The sequence below is a fragment of the Asterias amurensis genome, chromosome 18 (assembly GCF_032118995.1).
Source record: "Asterias amurensis chromosome 18, ASM3211899v1".
NCBI lineage: Eukaryota > Metazoa > Echinodermata > Asteroidea > Forcipulatida > Asteriidae > Asterias > Asterias amurensis.
Window position 1 is genome coordinate 15,834,125 of NC_092665.1, and position 19,243 is coordinate 15,853,367.

The window sequence follows — 19,243 nt, forward strand, 5'->3', positions numbered from 1 at the left end:
AGTCGTGAATAAATATACGACGTCGCGAAAATATTCACGACTGGCTGTGTCCCTTCAGGGCCACCATAAAAACCTCATTTGAATAAAAGTAAATTCTTTACAAATTGTCAAATCTGGTGCGATTTAGGGATCTTTTCATCAACAGGTTGCGGGAAATCGTGTATTCGTGTGCAGTGGACTGTAGAAGTGACGTCATGGTACCGACATAGAACACAACGATGTTGTTAATATTCTAAGGATAATAGATCGAAAGCTATTTGAAGTATGTATGTGAAGTATAACTCAATAAGGCGTTGGGTGTATTTATCTTAAATGATTACTTTCTATGACCATTTCATGAAATCGGTGAGAGAATAATTTTGTGCTCATGAATAAAAAATAAGTTGTATTTATATAGAAGCCTTTAGAAAGATCGACAGACGCTAAAACATGAATAGATTCAGTAGGCCTACGTCGAATAAACCTGTTGGAATGGCTCGTTATTCTACATCTCAGCAAAAATACAATCAGATAGACTGGTTTCATGCTTGAACACTCTGAAAGGAGGAACACACTGGTGTATTACCATCACAGGGACTTGCTACAAACCTATGATTGTGAAGAGGTTTTAACGAGAATGCTTCTCCATAGCTTGAAACCAACTTAACATGTGCATAGGGGAGTGGGGTTAGGGTTGGGGTAGATGGAACAGTGTTTCTGGGATTTTCATTTCTCTGTCCTCATCTAAGGCTGAATCCAAATTGGCGGCTACGGCTGTTGCTAAGGGTGCTGCTAAGGTCGTCCTATGCCTCAACACATAATGACGCGGACATTTAGCCGTAGCCGTAGCAGCTGTAGCCGCTAATTCGGACACAGCCTTAGAATCCTGACTTGGACCAAGACAGATAAACCCTACAGGCTGCAAGAAGGGGGTAATAAATGGGGGCGGAGATATGAATAGGCGGGACATTCTTCTACTTGGTTACATTTCCGATGGCCCACTTAGGAACTTCAGTGACAAATACAAAAAAAATGATAGTGTCAAACGAGTCAATTTATGGCCAACGGTTTCGAAGACATTTCGAAGAAAATTATCACTTTAAAAATGTAACCCTTTGTTCAGAAAATCTAAAAAAAATAAATATATATACACATCAAAAATCCGGGCCGTCTCGGATAGTCAGATTCTTTAAGAAATTCTTTTGTTTCCTTTCAAAGTGTTTCTTTTGACACAGTGCAAATGGTTGCCTCCAAGTTGCAGTAAAAATGGTCCTTCTGAACAAAATGCTCGTTCTTATGTTTGAAGGTGAAAAAGTAAATTGGTCCATTCGCGAAGTGTCACCTCGTTTCACTGCACTCGAATTAAATGCAATGTTGGACCATACATGAATAATCAGGGCATCAAATTTGACTTGAATACACCAAAGCTCAGACAGAAACTTTAAAAGTTATGTCTTTGGTTATAAGTAAAACAAAACAAAATATTTAAATCAACAAAATGTACAGCGCAAATCATAACATGAATACAATAAGAAGTATGTGTTTAACTGAGTAAAATAAACCACTGCTTTTACTGTATTCTGCATACTGTGTGAACTCTTATTTATACAAAGAAGTATGCTGTTGTAGTTAGTTTACAATAACATTGTAGTAAATAATAACAAAGACACTGGACACCTTTGGTAATTGTCAAAGACCAGTGTCTGGCACTTGGTGTAACCCAACATCTGTATAAAATAACAAACCTGTGAAAATTTGGGCACAAAGTTGCAAGGAAATAATTTAAGAAAAGAAAAAAAAAAACACCCTCGTGGCAATGTTCGTGCTTTCAGATGAAAATGATAAAAAGCTTCGCGGAAGTCTTTTAATGTTTTAGTGAGAACTTACCACTTTCTCAAAAACTCAAATTCAGAGAAAGTCGTTTCTCACATTGTTTTATACCATCATCATTATACTTGCAGCTTTCCGTTGCTCGTTGTTAAGTTTTTATGCTAATACATTTTGAGTAATTACTTAAGGTGTCAAGTGAATTTAATTACATGCTGTTTTTATAAAGCACAACCAACAAGCCAACTTCAGCCTTGTATTTTGTTAGGGTGAATTTTAGTCTTGATTTCCTTATAATACTCAACCCGATTGAGCCCAAACTTTTTAGGGGAACCACCAGTTCATTCCCATGATATTTTGGACATGTTAGTTGTACGAAAGAAAATGTGCAAAACGCATTACTAATGCAGTGGTGTGAAAAGGTGTTTTGTAGTATTCAACTCTATTGTACTGCTGAATGACGAGCAGTGCTGGGAACGAGGTGAACAATAACAACAGCACCGATCTCAGGGTTAACTTATATTGTAATTCATAAATCTGCTAAACACACGAAGTTGCTAATAATCACAATTCTAGATAATTGTGCTGATGCATATGGGGGTGTACAAAAACTACAACACCATCTCTGGGTTAACATATCCTTATAATTTTTAAAATATGCTAATTTCAAATGTTTACAAACAATCACAGCACTATTGGTGTTGCAGAATACCAGCTAAAATACAACGCACACGTACAGCAAACGCGCCTGGTTCCTTACTATTTTTTGGCTAGCAATATTCAACCAGCTTAGCGGCATTTATTCGGTTTAAGTGAACTTTGTGAAATGGAGATATTTTGAGCCCACTTTTAGTTTTACACGCGAATATCAGCATACAGAGTTTCTTGCGGATTTACCAATTGTTTGTTTTCGTCTTGTCCTTCTTTCTCAAGATCTAGGTCAGCATAGACGACTGTCTGGGAAGACCCTTGCTCCATCTTATCGGGGATCTCTTCACGTCTTGAGAACTTCTTGGGTTTCCTCAACGGCTGTGGAGGTTGTCCAGTCGTGTCTTCACTCTGCGAAGTGCCTCCACTGGCGTCTGCGTTGTTTCCACGGGGCTTGATCACCTGAGCGTAAATCTGTGGTGATTGTTGCGGAGGATCCGACGCACCAGGACGGCCTCTCTCGCTATGGTTTCGTCCGGTGGTTGCATGGGTTTGGTCGGTGTCATCGTGTGGTTTCGGGGGAATTCCAACGCTGGACTCCTGGTCGGACGGCTGCTTAACTTCACTGCTGACATTAGCACCAGCTACTGCAATGTTCAGGTTAAGACGCAGGGAAATGTTCATGTCTGGCTCGCGGGTTACGATAGATGATTCTGCGTATATGTTTGACTCAACTCCCGGTCGACCAGGCTGTGAGACACTAACCGACTGCTCTTCCAGGACAGAGTTGTATGAAGGAGGTACTTCATAACTATCCCTACTCACTACATCAGGAGGACTTCTTGAAGTATCTTCGTGAGCCTGTGGGGTTTTCCGGGAGCTGCCGCAGTCGATGAGGTAGTCTTTGGGGTGAAACCATCGCCTAGGATCACATCGACAACACATAGTATGTATTGCGATAATAATGACGAGGACGAGCACTCCAATGACGATACCAGTGATTTGACCAGCAGACAGGCCTGGTGTTACGACTGCTACACCGGTAGGCCTGGTTGTTATTGTCGGTATTGTTGTGGATTCGATGTCAACAACATTCAAAGGTCCAATAGTGCAAGACAGATTCATGTCAGACGGCGGTAAGTTAGCAACACAGATGTACGTTTGTGAATTGTCCGAGGTTGTAACATTTTTTAATAACAGAGCTATTCCACCATGCTGATATGAGTAGTAGAGCGTCCATTCATCATTATCTGCACTAATCGATGCAGTTGCGTTACCAGATGTACTGCAGGAGATGAAACTTCCAGTGTTTACTGTCCCCGGACCGTTTGGATTGCAGGACGGGAAGGCATCTCTGGGGTACACTGACAAAACTAGTTTTTTGTCTAAGACCCCCACAAAGGACATCTCACCAGTTGGATGAATAAGATTGCATTGGTATGTTCCTGTATCAGTTGTCTTTACTTCAGTGAATGTTAGATTGAAGGTTGAAATCAAACCCTTTGTGAAGCTAACCAGATATCGCTCATTTCTATAAACAGACAAGTCCGTACTGGTAACAACGAAACTGCCTGACCCCTCTTTAACCCACGATAGAAAATGAGTTGAAGCATTAAAACCATACACCTGACAGAGAAGACTGACCGTAGTTCCCTCCTGCTGCACCGTCATATTGGGAGAAACTTCAAGAGTCATTGAAGGATTTGACTGACAGCGAACCGAGAATACCAGCGAAGAAAACATCAACGCTAAAAACCAAACACCTTTCACAACAATGTCTCTGCGTTGGTCCTCCATGGTCGTGTGTTGATCGACTACACCGCGAAGTTGACATTCAGTAATTGATGAAACACGACTCAACTTCTGTAGACTCACTGAAAGTATAATTTCTTTATCGGTCTTACTGATTATATTTGTTCACCATTGGACTGTTCAAACCTTCTTGTGTATAGCATGAGTATATTCCGTCATCAATTTGAACGTGATTTGGTTGATATCAACCTCGCAGTTTGGTCCCAGTCTCGAGACTGATTTGCTGTACTCTGTCTGCGCACACAAAGTTACCTCAACATTATTATCATACGGGAGTAGTTGTGGCGTTATTTTTCCAAGACTAGTTTCCTTGTTATGAACACTTTTACGCAGTTGTGAAGTTTAGGGTCATGACCTCTGTTGTATGTACCTTTCTTAATAGGTAAATATGTGGGTGGGTAGTATAATAATGCCATTTGAGTTTACGGTTTCTCTTTTCATACACACACCTCTATCAACACTAGAAAAGTTAAAACTGCATCATTTACTTGAAATGTTTATCATCTCAACGGTGGTACTAAAAAACAAACTGTCTAAAACACTCTTCTGTTAACTATTGGAAGAAAAACATTTCCAACTATCCATAACTGAACTGCAAACCTACTTAGCATACATCAGTGTGTACAGAGAATGCAGTTTGTGTTATACGCGTATGAGGTATGAATCGACCTGTCAGATTGAACCATTCATGTGAAACGCCAATGATTTCCGTCATGGTGTCTTGCTACACTGCAACACATTGTGATTGGCTGCTTGGAATGTTTCCCCTTATCTTTTGAAAATTTTGTGTGTATTGATTATTTTGTTAATGTCTTGTAAACCTGTTGAAGTTGTAGCTACACTATTTTCTAAGATGAAAGTTCCATCCTCATAACACTTAAGGAGGATGACACTCCAGTTCCTCTCAGGACAGGTTTTTTTCAAAGACTAGTTTCCTTGTTATGAACACGTTTACGCAGTTGTGAAGTTTAGGGTCATGACCTCTGTACTGTGTGCCTTTCTTAGGTAAATATGTTGGTGGGTAGTATAAGAATGCCATTTGAGTTTACGGTTTCTCCTTTCATACACACACCTCTATCAACACTAGAAAAGTTAAAACTGCATCATTTACTTGAAATGTTTATCATCTCAACGGTGGTACTACAAAACAAACTGTCTAAAAAACTCTTCTGTTAACTTTTGGAAGAAAAACATTTCCAACTATCCATAACTGAACTGCAAACCTATTTAGCATACATCAGTGTGTGTACAGAGAATGCAGTTTGTGTTTACGCGTATGAGGTATGAATCAACCTGTCAGATTGAACCATTCATGAGAAACCAACCCTGAATTACGCCAATGATTTCCGTCATGGCGGCTTGCTACGCAGCAACATTGGATTGGCTGCTTTGAATGTTTCCCCTTATCTTTTGAAAATATTGTGTGTCTTGATTATTTTGTTCATATTTGGTAACACTGGTAACTTGCAGCTACACTATTTTATCAGATGAAGGCTCCATCCTCATAACACTTAAGGAGGATGACACTCCAGTTCCTCTCAGGACAGTTTAGCAAGATTTACGTAGATTTAAAAACAAAAAATAAAAATATTTAGTTTTTTTTATTGTTCTCATGCAAACAAAAATAATAGGCAGCTTGATTTTCAAAACCTAAAATGTATTTTAATCATTATATTTGGATTGACACGTCTTGAAAAACTTGTTTAAAAACAAAATCTACGACCACACATGAACCATAAAAGAACCCCCACCGGTTATTACTCGAAGTCATGTCAGATTTCAAAATAATCATCGTTACTTTAAAAGAAGTGTTATCCATTCTTTGACATCAAATCTGAGTAATGGTTTCCGTTAAACAGAACAAAGCAGCGCTTGTTTGGTTTTAATTCGGAAAATGGAAAACACTTAAACAACAAAATTCTTTCAAAAACCTTAAGGTACTTTCAAACCATTCTGTGTTGATTAATACGTCCTGTAAAAGTCTTTCAAAAACACAATTTAAAATTACACATGAAGCATTAAAGACCGCCACCAATATAAACTCTTATGATTTTCAGATTTCCAAATTTCCATCTATACAAAGTTGCCACTCATTTATGATATCAAATCGGAATATTTAATACAAAAGAAGTTACACCCGCAGGCTATCATTATTGACTTGATCAAACAATTCCAAATCTTAGGATTTAAAGGCACTGTACACTATTAGAAATTAATCAAATAATGGAGAGCTGTTGATAGTAAAACAAATTGTGCGAAATGGCTCCCTTTAATGTAAAGTAGTTTTTGAGGAACAGGCAATTTCTCAGTCAAAAAATAAAATGCTTCAGGCCTGAAACATTGTTAGGCATCTGAAAGCACACCAATTTGTGCAACAAGGGTGTTTTTTCATTCAGTCCGATGGTTTAACGATTTGTTATCTTATGCATATTATGTTGGGATACATCAAGTGAGAATACTGATCTTTGACAATTACCAAAGAAGTCTATAGTGCCTTTAAAGTTCGAGTCATGTGTACGGTGTAAATTAATGCCAAGAGTTTGGTCAGCTAGAGTTCAAGTTCTGCATACTGAGATGGTTTATTGTATTCAGTTTCCAACTCCATGTAAGGATCTGCTTCCCTAGTGTTGGCATCTTTCTCGTGTTCAACGGGTAGAATAGAGGGAAGACCAGGCTGGGAATTGTTCATTGAGTTTTCTTCCAGGGTCGAACAGTATACATGAGGCACGTCATCTCCTTCCCTACTCATCGAAACATTAGGTGGACTCCTTGAAGCATCTTCACGAGCCTTTGAGGTTTCCCGGGAGCTGCAGCAGTCAATGAGGAAGTCTTTTGCGAGCCTCCACCTTCTTGGGTCGAATCGGAAGCACAAAACATGTATTGCAACGAGAATGATGAAGACGACCAGTCCTATGATGATACCAGCGATTTGACCAACAGACAGGCCTGATGTTACGACTGTTGTACCGGTAGGCCTAGTTGGTATCGTGGGTGGTGTTGTGGATTCGATGTCAACAACATCCAAAGGTCCAATAGTGCAGGACAAATTCATATCAGACGACGGTAAGTTTGCAACACAGATATACGTCTGTGAATTGTCCGAAGTTGTAACATATTTTGAGAAGACCGCTCCACCCTGCTCACCTGAGTAGACCACCCAGTCTCCATGTTCTCCAATAATCGATGGAGTTGCGATACCAGATGTACTGCATGAGATGGCCCTTCCACAGTTAATGTCTCCGGACCGTTTGGACTGCAGGACAGGAATGCGTCTCTGGGGTACACTGACAAAACTAGTTTCTCGTCTAAGACCCCCACAGCAGACATCTCACCAGTTGGACAAATAAGATTGCATTTTTATGTTCCTGTATCAGTTGTCTCTACTTCACTGAATGTTAGATTGAAGGTTGAAATCACACCCTCTGTGAAACTAACAAGATACCGCTGATCGCTAACATATAAATCCTTACTGGTAACGGTAAAGATACCCAAGATGAACCAAGACAGGTAATAAGAAGCATTAAAACCAGACACCTGACAGAGAAGACTGACCGTAGTTCCCTCCCGCTGCACCGTCATATTGGGAGAAACTTCAAGAGTCATTGACCGACAGCGGACTGAGAATATCAGCGAAGAAAACATCAATGCTAAAAACCAAACACCTTTCACAATGTCTCTACGTTGATCCTCCATGGTCGTATGTTGACTACGCCGTGAAGTAAAACATCAGTAATGGATGGAACACGACTCAACTTTGTAGCCTCACTGAATGCATGAGTTTATAAATCAATCATATATCAACTTGAAAGTGATTTGTTTGATGACAACCTCGCAGTTTGGTCACAGTCTCGAGACTGAGTTGCTGTACTCTGTCTGCGCACGCAAACTAAACTCAACGTCAATAATACGGGAGTAGTTGCGGCGTAAGTTTCCTTGTTATGAACCATTTTTACGCAGTTGTGAAGTTTAGGGTCGTGACCTCTGTTGTGTAGTTTTTTTAGGTAAGTTCGAGGGTGCGAGTGAATAATGTGTTATATTATACGGTTTTTCCTTTCATAGACCAAAATATATCAACACTGGTTTCAACTGCTCGGGGATACTGAAACGGTAATTTTTTTTTTAGTACAGTAAAGAATATTTTGGCAAGGTTTTAAATTTTAGCAACTTGTGATTGTTCTGTGAGAAACTGTTGGTGCAATATTAAATATAAATTACGAAATAATACATTTTTTCCGGGAGAAAAAAAATTGTAGTTTTTATAAGTAAGACTCCTATGACAGTGTCTTATAAAACTAAGTGAAGTATGGTCATCAAAGCTATGATCAGTGACGTAACCAGAGGAAAAGGAATCATGGAATTTGTCAAGTTTCGAAATTTGTAGCACATTGTCAACCTCCATAACGCGGTCAAGAGTTTAAAAGTAGCATGTGGAAGTACAGCTATTAAAGGTTTGGTGTAAAACCATGTGGATATCCTTTTTTTTTGGTAGTGCCAACCATCAAGTCCAGTATTCTCCTGAAGACAGTTGGATCATGCTTATCGAAACGTTGAATCGTTAACCATCGGTTCTTTTAAAACCTTTACTAATAAAAGCAGAGATATCCACATGCGGTAAGAGATATCAACATGGTGTTACCGCAAACCTCTCTTATAAAATTATACAGAAGTTTGCAATATTTCCCAAAGTGTATTCATTACAATTTAATAGACAGTTTTTCTGTACCTACATCTCAATGCAAGGTTCTCCTAAAGTTTGAGTTCTGTGTACACGTCGAGTGTCGATTCTTGTGGACCGAGCTCCATGTATGGTCCTGCCTGTCCCATTACATCCTTCTGATTGGAGGGCGTGTTCGAGGAAGGTACCAGCCGGGATAGATCCGTACGTACCCCGCTTAGATTGGAAGAAGAAGGGTTCACATTGGCGTAGTTGGGAACCTCTGCTTTGGTGTTCACATTGGCGTAGTTGGGAACCTCTGCTTTGGCCGTAGACGAGGCATGGCTATCCTCGCGTATCGAAGTGGCATAAATATGGGATGGATTTTGCTGGTTTGGCCCCGTGTCTGAGGTGGTATCACGTGTCCTTTTACGTCGGTACACGAAGTATGAGACGAGGATGGTATAAACCAGACCAACAAGAAGGATTAAAGGGATTGTTATACCAGTAATTACACCAACAGAGAGGCCGGGTTCGTCAGTAAAAACTGTTGGAGGTGTTATTTTTGTGGTTGGGTAGGGGATGATGGTCAAGGGTCCTATCTTGCAGGAAAGAGACGTCCAGTTTTGATTCTTTGGTGTTGCTGAAAAACAGAAAAATGTGACTCCATCATCTGCAACTTTGACACTCTTCTGCAACCGTGATCCTGAATCGTTGACTGCTAGAGGAGTCTTGACCCAATCTGTCCTTACTACAGGGCTGTTCGTATCACTGACCACTGGGGTTCTTTCATGGATGACGGTTCTGCATGTCAGAATGTCTCCCTCGTTCACAACTGCCGGACCGTCTGGGAAACAGACTGGAAACTCTTCGGTTGAGTTTACAGTAAGACGCCATTCTCCATGTGTAATTACAGTTTTATTGTCTTTCCAAATAATGACGCACAGGTATGACCCAACATCAGATGATGTAAGTTTGGTGATTGTTAGGTTTTGAGAATAAAGTGTCGACGTTTCCTTATCCATATCAACAGGGCTGACGGAAATTCTAGCATCCTCCATGACTTCAGAGTAAGAAGGACTAACATAATGCTGCCAGGTAAACATGTGTACATCCGGATCAAAGCCAGTAGCCAGGCAGGTTAGAGTTACAGTGCCGTTCGTTAATGATTGCTGTGGATAAACTGATACTCTGGAGACAGTGACCTCACAATGACCCGGGGATGGAAGACAAAGCCAGAAGAAGACCAAACAGCCACCAACGGTATAGATGACTCCCATATTAAATTCTTTATCTAAGGTTTTCTCGTCTTTAGGCATCAGACATATTTCATTAAACCAGAGTTAAAAGTATTCACAAAAGTAGCATACTCTGCAGTACAGCTCCAAGCATTGTTATGATTTGGCACCTATCACTGAGTATGGTTTTGAACAATGTACAAGGTCTATCAACATAGGAAAACATTCCGTATGACATGACACAATTAAATTGTACAATAATCTGACGTCACTTGTTGATTTTGTTTGTATCAACAAGCAATTGATTCTCTAAACGACAGTTATTTTAGTTTCCACAAAACATGCGAGTAATGTTAGGAAATATTTGATTTAAAACTGCATCAGTTTTTGTTTTTGTAAATGTTTGTCATCTAAATGATGGTTAACTGTCTTCAAAAGCTCTTCTATTAACTATTAAAGGCAGTGGACACTATTGGTAATTACTCACAATAATTATTAGCATAAAACCTTACTTGGTGACGAGTAATGGGGAGAGGTTGATAGTATAAAACATTGTGAGAAACGGCTCCCTCTAAAGTGCCATAGTTTTCGAGAAAGAAGTAATTTTCCACGAATTTGATTTCGAGACCTCAGATTTAGAATTTGAGGTCTCGAAATCAACCATCTAAACGCACACAACTTCGTGTGACAAGGGTGTTTTTTCTTTCGTTATTATCTCGCAACTTCGACGACCAATTGAGCTCAAATTTTCACAGGTTTGTTATTTTATGCATACGTTGAGATACACCAAGTGAGAAGACTGGTCTTTGACAATTATCAATAGTGTCCAGTGTCTTTAAAAGAAATAAGATTTTTTCACGATCCATAACTGCACTGCAAACCTATTTAGCATACATCGCAGTGTAGAGAGAATGCAGTTTGTGTATACGCGTATGAGGTATGAATCAACCTGTCAGATTGAACCATTCGTCATGAGAAACAAACCCTAAATTACGCCAATGGTTTCCGCCATGGCGGCTTGCTAACGCAGCTACACATTGTGATTGGCTGCTTTGAATGTTTCCCCCTTATCTTTTGAAAATATTGTGTGTATTGATTATTTTGTTCATATTTCAAAAACTTGGTAACTTGCAGCTACACTATTTTCTCAGATGAAGGTTCCATCCTCATAACACTTAAGGAGGATGAGACTCCCGTTCATCCCAAGCCACAGTTTGGCAAGATTTATGTAGTTAAAAAACATTACAAAAAGTACTAGTTTTTTCATTGTTCTCATGGAAAAAAAAATTCAAAAGAAGCTGGATTTTCAAAGGTGTATTTTAATCATTATAAATTGATTGACACGTCTTGTAAAATTACTTTAAAAACAAATATAAAATCACAAATGAACCATAAAAAACACCACCAGCGCTCGAAGTCCTGTCAGATTTCAAAATAATCATCGTTACTTTAAAAGAAGTGTTATCCATTCTGTGACATCAAATCTGAGTAATGGTTTCCGTTAAACAGAACAAAGCAGCGCTTGTTTAGTTTTAATTCGGAAAATGGAAAACACTTTAACAACAAAATTCTTTCAAAAACCTTAAGGTACTTTCAAACCATTCTGTGTTGATTAATACGTCCTGTAAAAGTCTTTCAAAAACACAATTTAAAATTACACATGAAACATTAAAGACCGCCACCAGTATAAACTCTTATGATATATTTTCAGATTTCCAAATTTCCATCGATACAAAGTTGCCACTCATTTATGATATCAAATCGGAATATTTAATACAAAAGAAGTTACACTCACAGGCTATTATTATTGACTTGATCAAACAATTCCAAATCTTAGGCTTTAAAGGCACTGTACACTGTTAGTAATTAATCAAATAATGGCTAGCATACAAATTAAACAACGGAGAACTGTTGCTGGTAAAACAAATTGTGAGAAATGGTTGCCTTTAATGTAAAGTAGTTTTTGAGGAAGAGGCAATTTCTCAGTCAAAAAATAAAATGCTTCAGGCCTGAAACATTTTGTTAGGCATCTGAAAGCACACCAATTTGTGCAACAAGGGTGTTTTTTTCATTCAGTCCGATGGTTTAACGATTTGTTATTTTATGCATATTATGTTCGGATACATCAAGTGAGAATACTGATCTTTGACAATTACCAAAGAAGTCTAGTGCCTTTAAAGTTTAAGTCATGTGTACGGTGTAAATCAATGCCAAGAGTTCGGTCAGCTAAAGTTTAAGTTCTGCATACTGAGATGGTTTCTCGTTTGCAGTGTCCAACTCCATGTAAGGATCTGCTTCCCTAGTGTTGGCATCTTTCTCGTGCTCAACGGGTTGAATAGAGGGAAGACCAGGCTGGGGGTTTTCTTTCAGGGTCGAACAGTATACATGAGGCACGTCATCTCCGTCCCTACTCATCGGTACATCAGGTGGACTCCTTGAAGCATCTTCTTGAGCCTCTTGGGTTTCCCGGGAGCTACCGCAGTCAATGAGGAAGTCTTTTGCGAGCCTCCACCTTCTTGGGTCGAATCGGAAGCACAAAACGTGTATTACTATGAGAATGATGAGGACGACCACTCCAATGACGATACCGGTGATTTGAACAACAGACAGACCTGATTTTACGACTGTTACACCGGTAGGCCTAGTTGTTGTTGTTGTTGTTGTTTGTGTTGTGGATTCGATGTCAACAACATTCAAAGGTCCAATAGTGCAAGACAGATTCATGTCAGACGACGGTAAGTTAGCAACACAGATATACGTTTGTGAATTGTCCCGGGTTGTAAAATTTTTTAGTAGGATCTTTCCACCATGCTTTGAGAAGAGCGTCCATTCATCATTATCTGCATTAATCGATGGAGTTGCCCTTCCATATGTACTGCAGAAGATGAGACTTCCAGTGTGTAATGTCTCCGGACCGTTTGGACTACAGAACGGGAATGCATCTATGGGGTACACTGACAAAACTAGTTTCTTTAATAAAACCCCCGCAGAAGACGTATCACCAATTGGACGAATAAGATTGCAGCCGTATGTTCCTGTATCAGTTGTCTCTACTTCAGTGAATGTTAGATTGAAGGTTGAAATCACACCCACTGTGAAGCTAACCAGATATCGCTGATCGCTAACATACAAATCCTTACTGGTAACAGTGAAACTGCCCGGTCCCTCTTTGAACCACGATAGAAAATGAGTTGAAGCATTAAAACCATACACCTGACAGAGAAGACTGACCGTAGTTCCCTCCTGCTGCACCGTCATATTGGGAGAAACTTCAAGAGTCATTGAAGGATATGACTGACAACGAACCGAGAATATCAGCGAAGAAAACATCAATGCTAAAAACAAAACACCTTTCACAACAATGTCTCTGCGTTGGTCCTCCATGGTCGTGTGTTGATCGACTACACCGTGAAGTTGACATTCAGTAGTTGATGAACACGACTCAACTTCTGTAGACTCACTGAAAGTATAATTTCTTTATCGGTCTTACTGATTGTATTGTTCACATTGGACTGTTTAAACCTTCTTGTATATAGCATGAGTATATTCCGTCATCAAGTTGGAAGTGATTTGGGTGATATCAACCTCGCAGTTTGGCCCCAGTCTCGAGACTGATTTGCTGTACTCTGTCTGCGCACACAAAGTAAACTCAACATTATTATCATACGGGAGTAGTAGTAGTGGCGTTATTTTCAAAGACTAGTTTCCTTGTTATGAACACTTTTACGCAGTTGTGAAGTTTAGGGTCATGACCTCTGTATTGTGTGCCTTTCTTAGGTAAATATGTGGGTGGGTAGTATAATAATGCCATTTGAGTTTACGGTTTCTCTTTTCATACACACACCTCTATCAACACTAGAAAAGTTAAAACTGCATCATTTACTTGAAATGTTTATCATCTCAACGGTGGTACTAAAAAACAAACTGTCTAAAAAACTCTTCTGTTAACTATTGGAAGAAAAACATTTCCAACTATCCATAACTGAACTGCAACCTACTTAGCATACATCAGTGTGTGTACAGAGAATGCAGTTTGTGTTTACGCGTATGAGGTATGAATCGACCTGTCAGATTGAACCATTCATGTGCAGTCCGTGCGCAGAGTGCGAGATAATTAGCATATTTTCCAGGTTTCATTTGCAGTCGCGCGGCGCACTCGGACCCTTCGAGATTTCGCGTGACAGCGCGAGAACTCGGAGACGATGTGCAAAGTTGGCTACAGGTCCCAGCAAGAGGGCAGTGTTGGGTCAAGCATGGAGTGGTAAGTTTCTTGAACATTTTCCTCGTAAAACAAATCCATTTTTACCGGATTTTTGAGACCAAATACATGTGAATCTTCGTCTGAAATGTGGTTGAAGTTTTACACTTTTTGTTGATAGGCTTTACACTTAGGGTGCCCCCGACTGTTTCGAGCACGATTGAGACAAACGGAGTCCATATTCTGATAGACGAAGGATAGTTCTTTCGTTTGGTACCACATACACTTCTGCAGGTTTTGCCGTTGATATTTTTTTTCAGTGCCAAAAATGTGCAAAAATCATTGTTTGTGCCGCTTCATTTTAGCTTACGTGACGTCATCATGTAAGAAAAGGCTTTGGTTTGTGTACTGTTCGTACAGCGTTCTTTTTTTATCATGATTGTTTGATGACGATCGTTGTGAAAAAAAATCATGAAGAAATAAAATTTCTCATGAAAAAAAAAGAATAATATCAAAAATTATGGAAAAGTTTCCGTATGGCGCCACCACTTTTTCATTCGATATGAAATAATAAAGTATCTAATTTACCTCAATGAGATATCTTTTTTTGTAAACATTTGTGAAAAAGTGGTGGCGCCATACGGAATCTTATCCAAAATTATTTCCATCAATAATAACAAAACATGGCAGTTTGATGCAGGATTGAAATATGGAATTGTTATGGGTTTTCTTCGTGGTGGTTGAGACTGTTTTAAATGTGTAGAGTAAGACTAAGAGTAGGTCTTCTATTTCTATGATTCGAATCTAAGTTCTATTTTACATGTATATTACTATTCAAAAAAGAATATTTTTTTAATTACCTGAAAGTATATTCAATATTTGTGGACACGTTGTTGAGAAAATAAATAATACAATAATTATTGATTGAATTTCAATTTGATCACGTTTTTGCAGAATACTTTTTGCTAGTTCATACTGGGTTAAATCCTATTGATTCAAGTCTTGGTTAACTCTTAATCAAAAAGGGAACGGTCAAACATGTCTAACTTTAATTTCACACAGCAAAAATATTTCACTGGGGGATTGCAATTTATTGGTACCAACTGTAGTCCATGTCAGTTTTCTGCTCTGTGTAAAGTGTTTCTGAAACTTTTTTGTCTTCTTGGGCATGTGTTTAACTCTATTTGCTTTATTTGTGTTCCTTTTACAGTCCCAGCTCTCTGAAAATCTTTCACGGTTTAAAGTGACGGGGAGACCCGAGCCTGAACGACTACATAGGGCGACTACTGTTGAGGTCGGGACTGTTGATTGCTTAGTCGAGTTGCAAACATTTTTCAACTACTCGGTTATCGTGCCACTGCATAGTCGTAACTACATGTACCTGCTTGTGAACCAATAGCACTCCGCACTAAATGCTAAAATCAAGTTTAGTACATGGATCTCAGACAAGCGTACAAAATTTTACTAACAACATATGCACACATACTTGTCCACTATATGTTTACTCGCGTAACTACTTACTACTACATACAAGTGCAATATGGCGCGTTTGGCGTGATTGCTAGTGGAATGTTTGTCTGACACCGGGGTATTTCAAGCAAAAGTGATGTCATAAGTGCAGAGTGCTATTGTATCGCTTGCGACCATTCACAACAGCGAAAGGCCCTTTGCGAGACCACGGCTTTGACTTTGGATTCGGCCCAGCTAGCTTGGCCCCGTGGTTGTTTTAACAATTGCGCATGCTTTGCTTATGCCCCGTGGGGTGTCAGACATGACAGAGCCTGAAGCCGAATCCAATGCCGCAGCCGCGGTTTTGAAAAGGGTCTTAATTTACTTTACGGAACACAATCTGATTGTTTTTCACCAGTTACATAATCTTTCAATCCATTCAGCGTTAACTTTAATACATTGCGCCTGTGCCAAACAATATGCCGTAAGGCATCTTGGGCATCGAAAACTAGTGTAAAAGTTGCGACTCCGAGGCCCGACTAGTCGAGTAATAAATTTCACTAGGAGACTCCCTCACAAGATATTTTTGTAAACTGAACAAAACTGATATTTCTGTTTAATTTATATTAATATACCAAGGTACTTTCCCAAGTAATTTTTAATTTGTATTTTGCAGTGGTCACTCAAGTTTTTTCAACTTGTCGTGTGTGCAGAAATGCATCATAATGTCGTTGTTATTTTATGTAAGCAGCTGAAAGGGACTTTAAAATAAATGTTTTGTAAAATTAACAAAGTTAAAAGATTTGTCATCTGGTTTATTATTGTGTGTTGTATATTGAATATATTTAATTTGAAGCTGACCAAACTTTCCAGCTTTTAGTTGAGATTTCACAGTTAATAAATAGGGAGAAGGCCAGGGTCAGGAATTGAACATTTCATTGGTTAAAAGAAAACAACAAATGAGTTTTGAACCCTTTCTAATTTTATTTTAATCAATATAATACAAAGAAGGATTTCTTTTTAAAACTCAAATATACTTGGATTCATAGCATTGGGTTGGAAGGCCATCATATGTTGGCACAGAATAGCAATTATCCGTTGCGTTTATGCCAGTTTTGGTTTCGTAGACGTAAAGATGCAGATCAGATAATAACTGAAGCTAAACCCGGCCAAACACCATACTAACGAATAATAGTCGGGCACCCCTTTGTTGTCAAAACAAGCCCCCGTGATTGCATGACATGAGCAAGGAATCATGCCAAACCAAAGGTGCCTTGCGTTTTGTTACGTAGAAGCTGATTAGTCAGTTGGCACGCTTGATGCACATTCTGACCAATCACGTTCGGGCTCACATTATACCATTGAGTAATGGCGGTTTTTTTTACCGAGAAAGTTCGCTCTGACGGCGACGGATACTTAGGGTGCCCCCGACTGTTTCGAGTGGATTCAGAAACAACGACAGTAGCGGTTGAGTAGATGAATAATGTACCTGAACACACATGATTAAGGTTTGTCTGCACGATTTCGTTAAATGCTACAAAAAGGACTTTTTCGGAGACCGTTATTTTTGTACAACGATGATCATTTTTATAGTCCGAAATTCCTTATTTCTGAACAATTAAAAATTCACCTATGGTTTTTGTCATTACAATTAAGCATTCCTCGTTCATACTGTCACAATGTTGTATTTTTACATGGCTGGGTTTTCACGATATGATTTTTTGAAAATGTGCCCTCCAAGCTCATTATATATGCAAAACTGCGACTGTCTTGCATATGCTGCAAATGAAATAAAGGACTTTTCCGCACGGTGCGCACTGACTGTGTGAAACGCCAGTGATTTCCGTCATGGCGTCTTGCTACGCAGCAACACATTGGGATTGGCTGCTTTGAATGTTTCCCCCTTATCTTTTGAAAACTTTGTGTGTATTTATTATTTTGGTAATGTCTTGTAAAACTGTTTAACTTGCAGCTACACTATTTTCTAAGATGAAGGTTCCATCCTCATACAACTTAAGAAGGATGAGACCCCCGTTCCCCTCAAGCCAGTTTGGCAAGACTTTTGTAGATTTGAAAACATAAAATAAAAATAACTATTTTTTTCATTGTGCTCATGCAAACAAATTTAAAAGGAAAATTGTTTAAAAGAGTATTTTCATAATTATGTATTTATTGATACGTCTAGTAAAATTAATTTAAAAACAAATCTAAAATCACAAATGAACAATAAAAAAGACCTCCAACATTACTCGAAGTCCTGTCAGATTTTAAAATGTGCATCGTTTACCCTAAAAGAAGTGTTATCCATTCTCTGACATCATATCTGAGTAATTGTTATCGTTAAACAGAAAAAACAGCTCTTGTTTGTGTAATTCCTAAAGTGGAAAACACTTCAACAAAAGATTTCTTTCAAAAACCAGGTACTCTTAAACCATTCTGTATTGATTAAAACGTCCTCTAAAATTACTTTAAAAAAGACAATATAAAAACATATATGAAACATAAAATACCGCCACCGATATAAACTCTTATGATATATTTTCAGATTTCCAAATTTCCATTGATACAAAGTTGCCAATCATTTATGATATAAAGTCGGAATATTTAATACAAAAGGAATTGAACCCGCAGGTTACTATTTTTGACTTGTTCAATCAACGTACAGTCTTAGACTTAACGGCACCGGACACACAGGTATTAACTCACAACAATAGTTAGTATATTAATTCACTAGTTCGTGAACAACGGAGAACCTTTGATAGTATAAAAACTGATTTGCTGATTTAGTATAAAAACTGATTTGCTGTACTCTGTCTGCGCACACAAAGTAAACTCAACATCATTATATTACGGGAGTAGTTGCGGCGTTATTTTCGAAGCCCATGTGTTTCCTTGTTATGAACACTTTTACGCAGTTGTGAAGTTTAGGGTCATGACCTCTGTTGTGTGTACCTTTCCTAGGTAAATATGTGGGTGGGTAGTATAAGAATGCCATTTGTTGAGTATACGGTTTCTCTTTTCATACACACACCTCTATCAACACTGATTTGATAGGTATATAATGAAATGGTGAGTTCATATTTAGTATAAAAAAAAACATTCAGAAAGGTTTAAATGTCTAACATTCCATGATTGCTCTGTGGAAAACATTTTGTTGCAATATACAAATACAAAATGCTACGTTATTTTGAGTAGTTAAATGTAGTTTTCAGTTAAAAGAAAAACTTCCATGACAGTTTCCTATGAAAGTAAGTTTGTTATGGTCAATATAGCTATGAGCAGAGACGTAACCAGAGGGAGATGGATCTTGGATTTTGTCAAAGTTCGAAATTTTTAGCAAAGTATAACTTGGTCAAGAGTTTAAAAGTAGGATTTGAAACTTAGCATGGTGGAAGTATAACTATTGAGAGACTTGGTGTAACACCATCGTGAATATCT

The 19,243-nt window shown here is 38.6% G+C and overlaps 2 protein-coding genes across 2 annotated transcripts; both read right to left on the reverse strand.

Annotated features, from left to right (window-relative positions):
- Positions 1-1,461: 1,461 nt before the first annotated feature.
- Positions 1,462-4,467, reverse strand: LOC139950688 (uncharacterized). The gene has a single exon (XM_071949482.1). It carries the CDS (start codon positions 4,249-4,251, stop codon positions 2,662-2,664), a length of 1,590 nt encoding a protein of 529 aa, XP_071805583.1. The 5' UTR covers positions 4,252-4,467; the 3' UTR covers positions 1,462-2,661.
- A 4,545-nt stretch (positions 4,468-9,012) lies between these two features.
- Positions 9,013-10,200, reverse strand: LOC139951032 (uncharacterized). The gene has a single exon (XM_071949849.1). It carries the CDS (start codon positions 10,198-10,200, stop codon positions 9,013-9,015), a length of 1,188 nt encoding a protein of 395 aa, XP_071805950.1.
- Between the last annotated feature and the right edge of the window lie 9,043 nt (positions 10,201-19,243).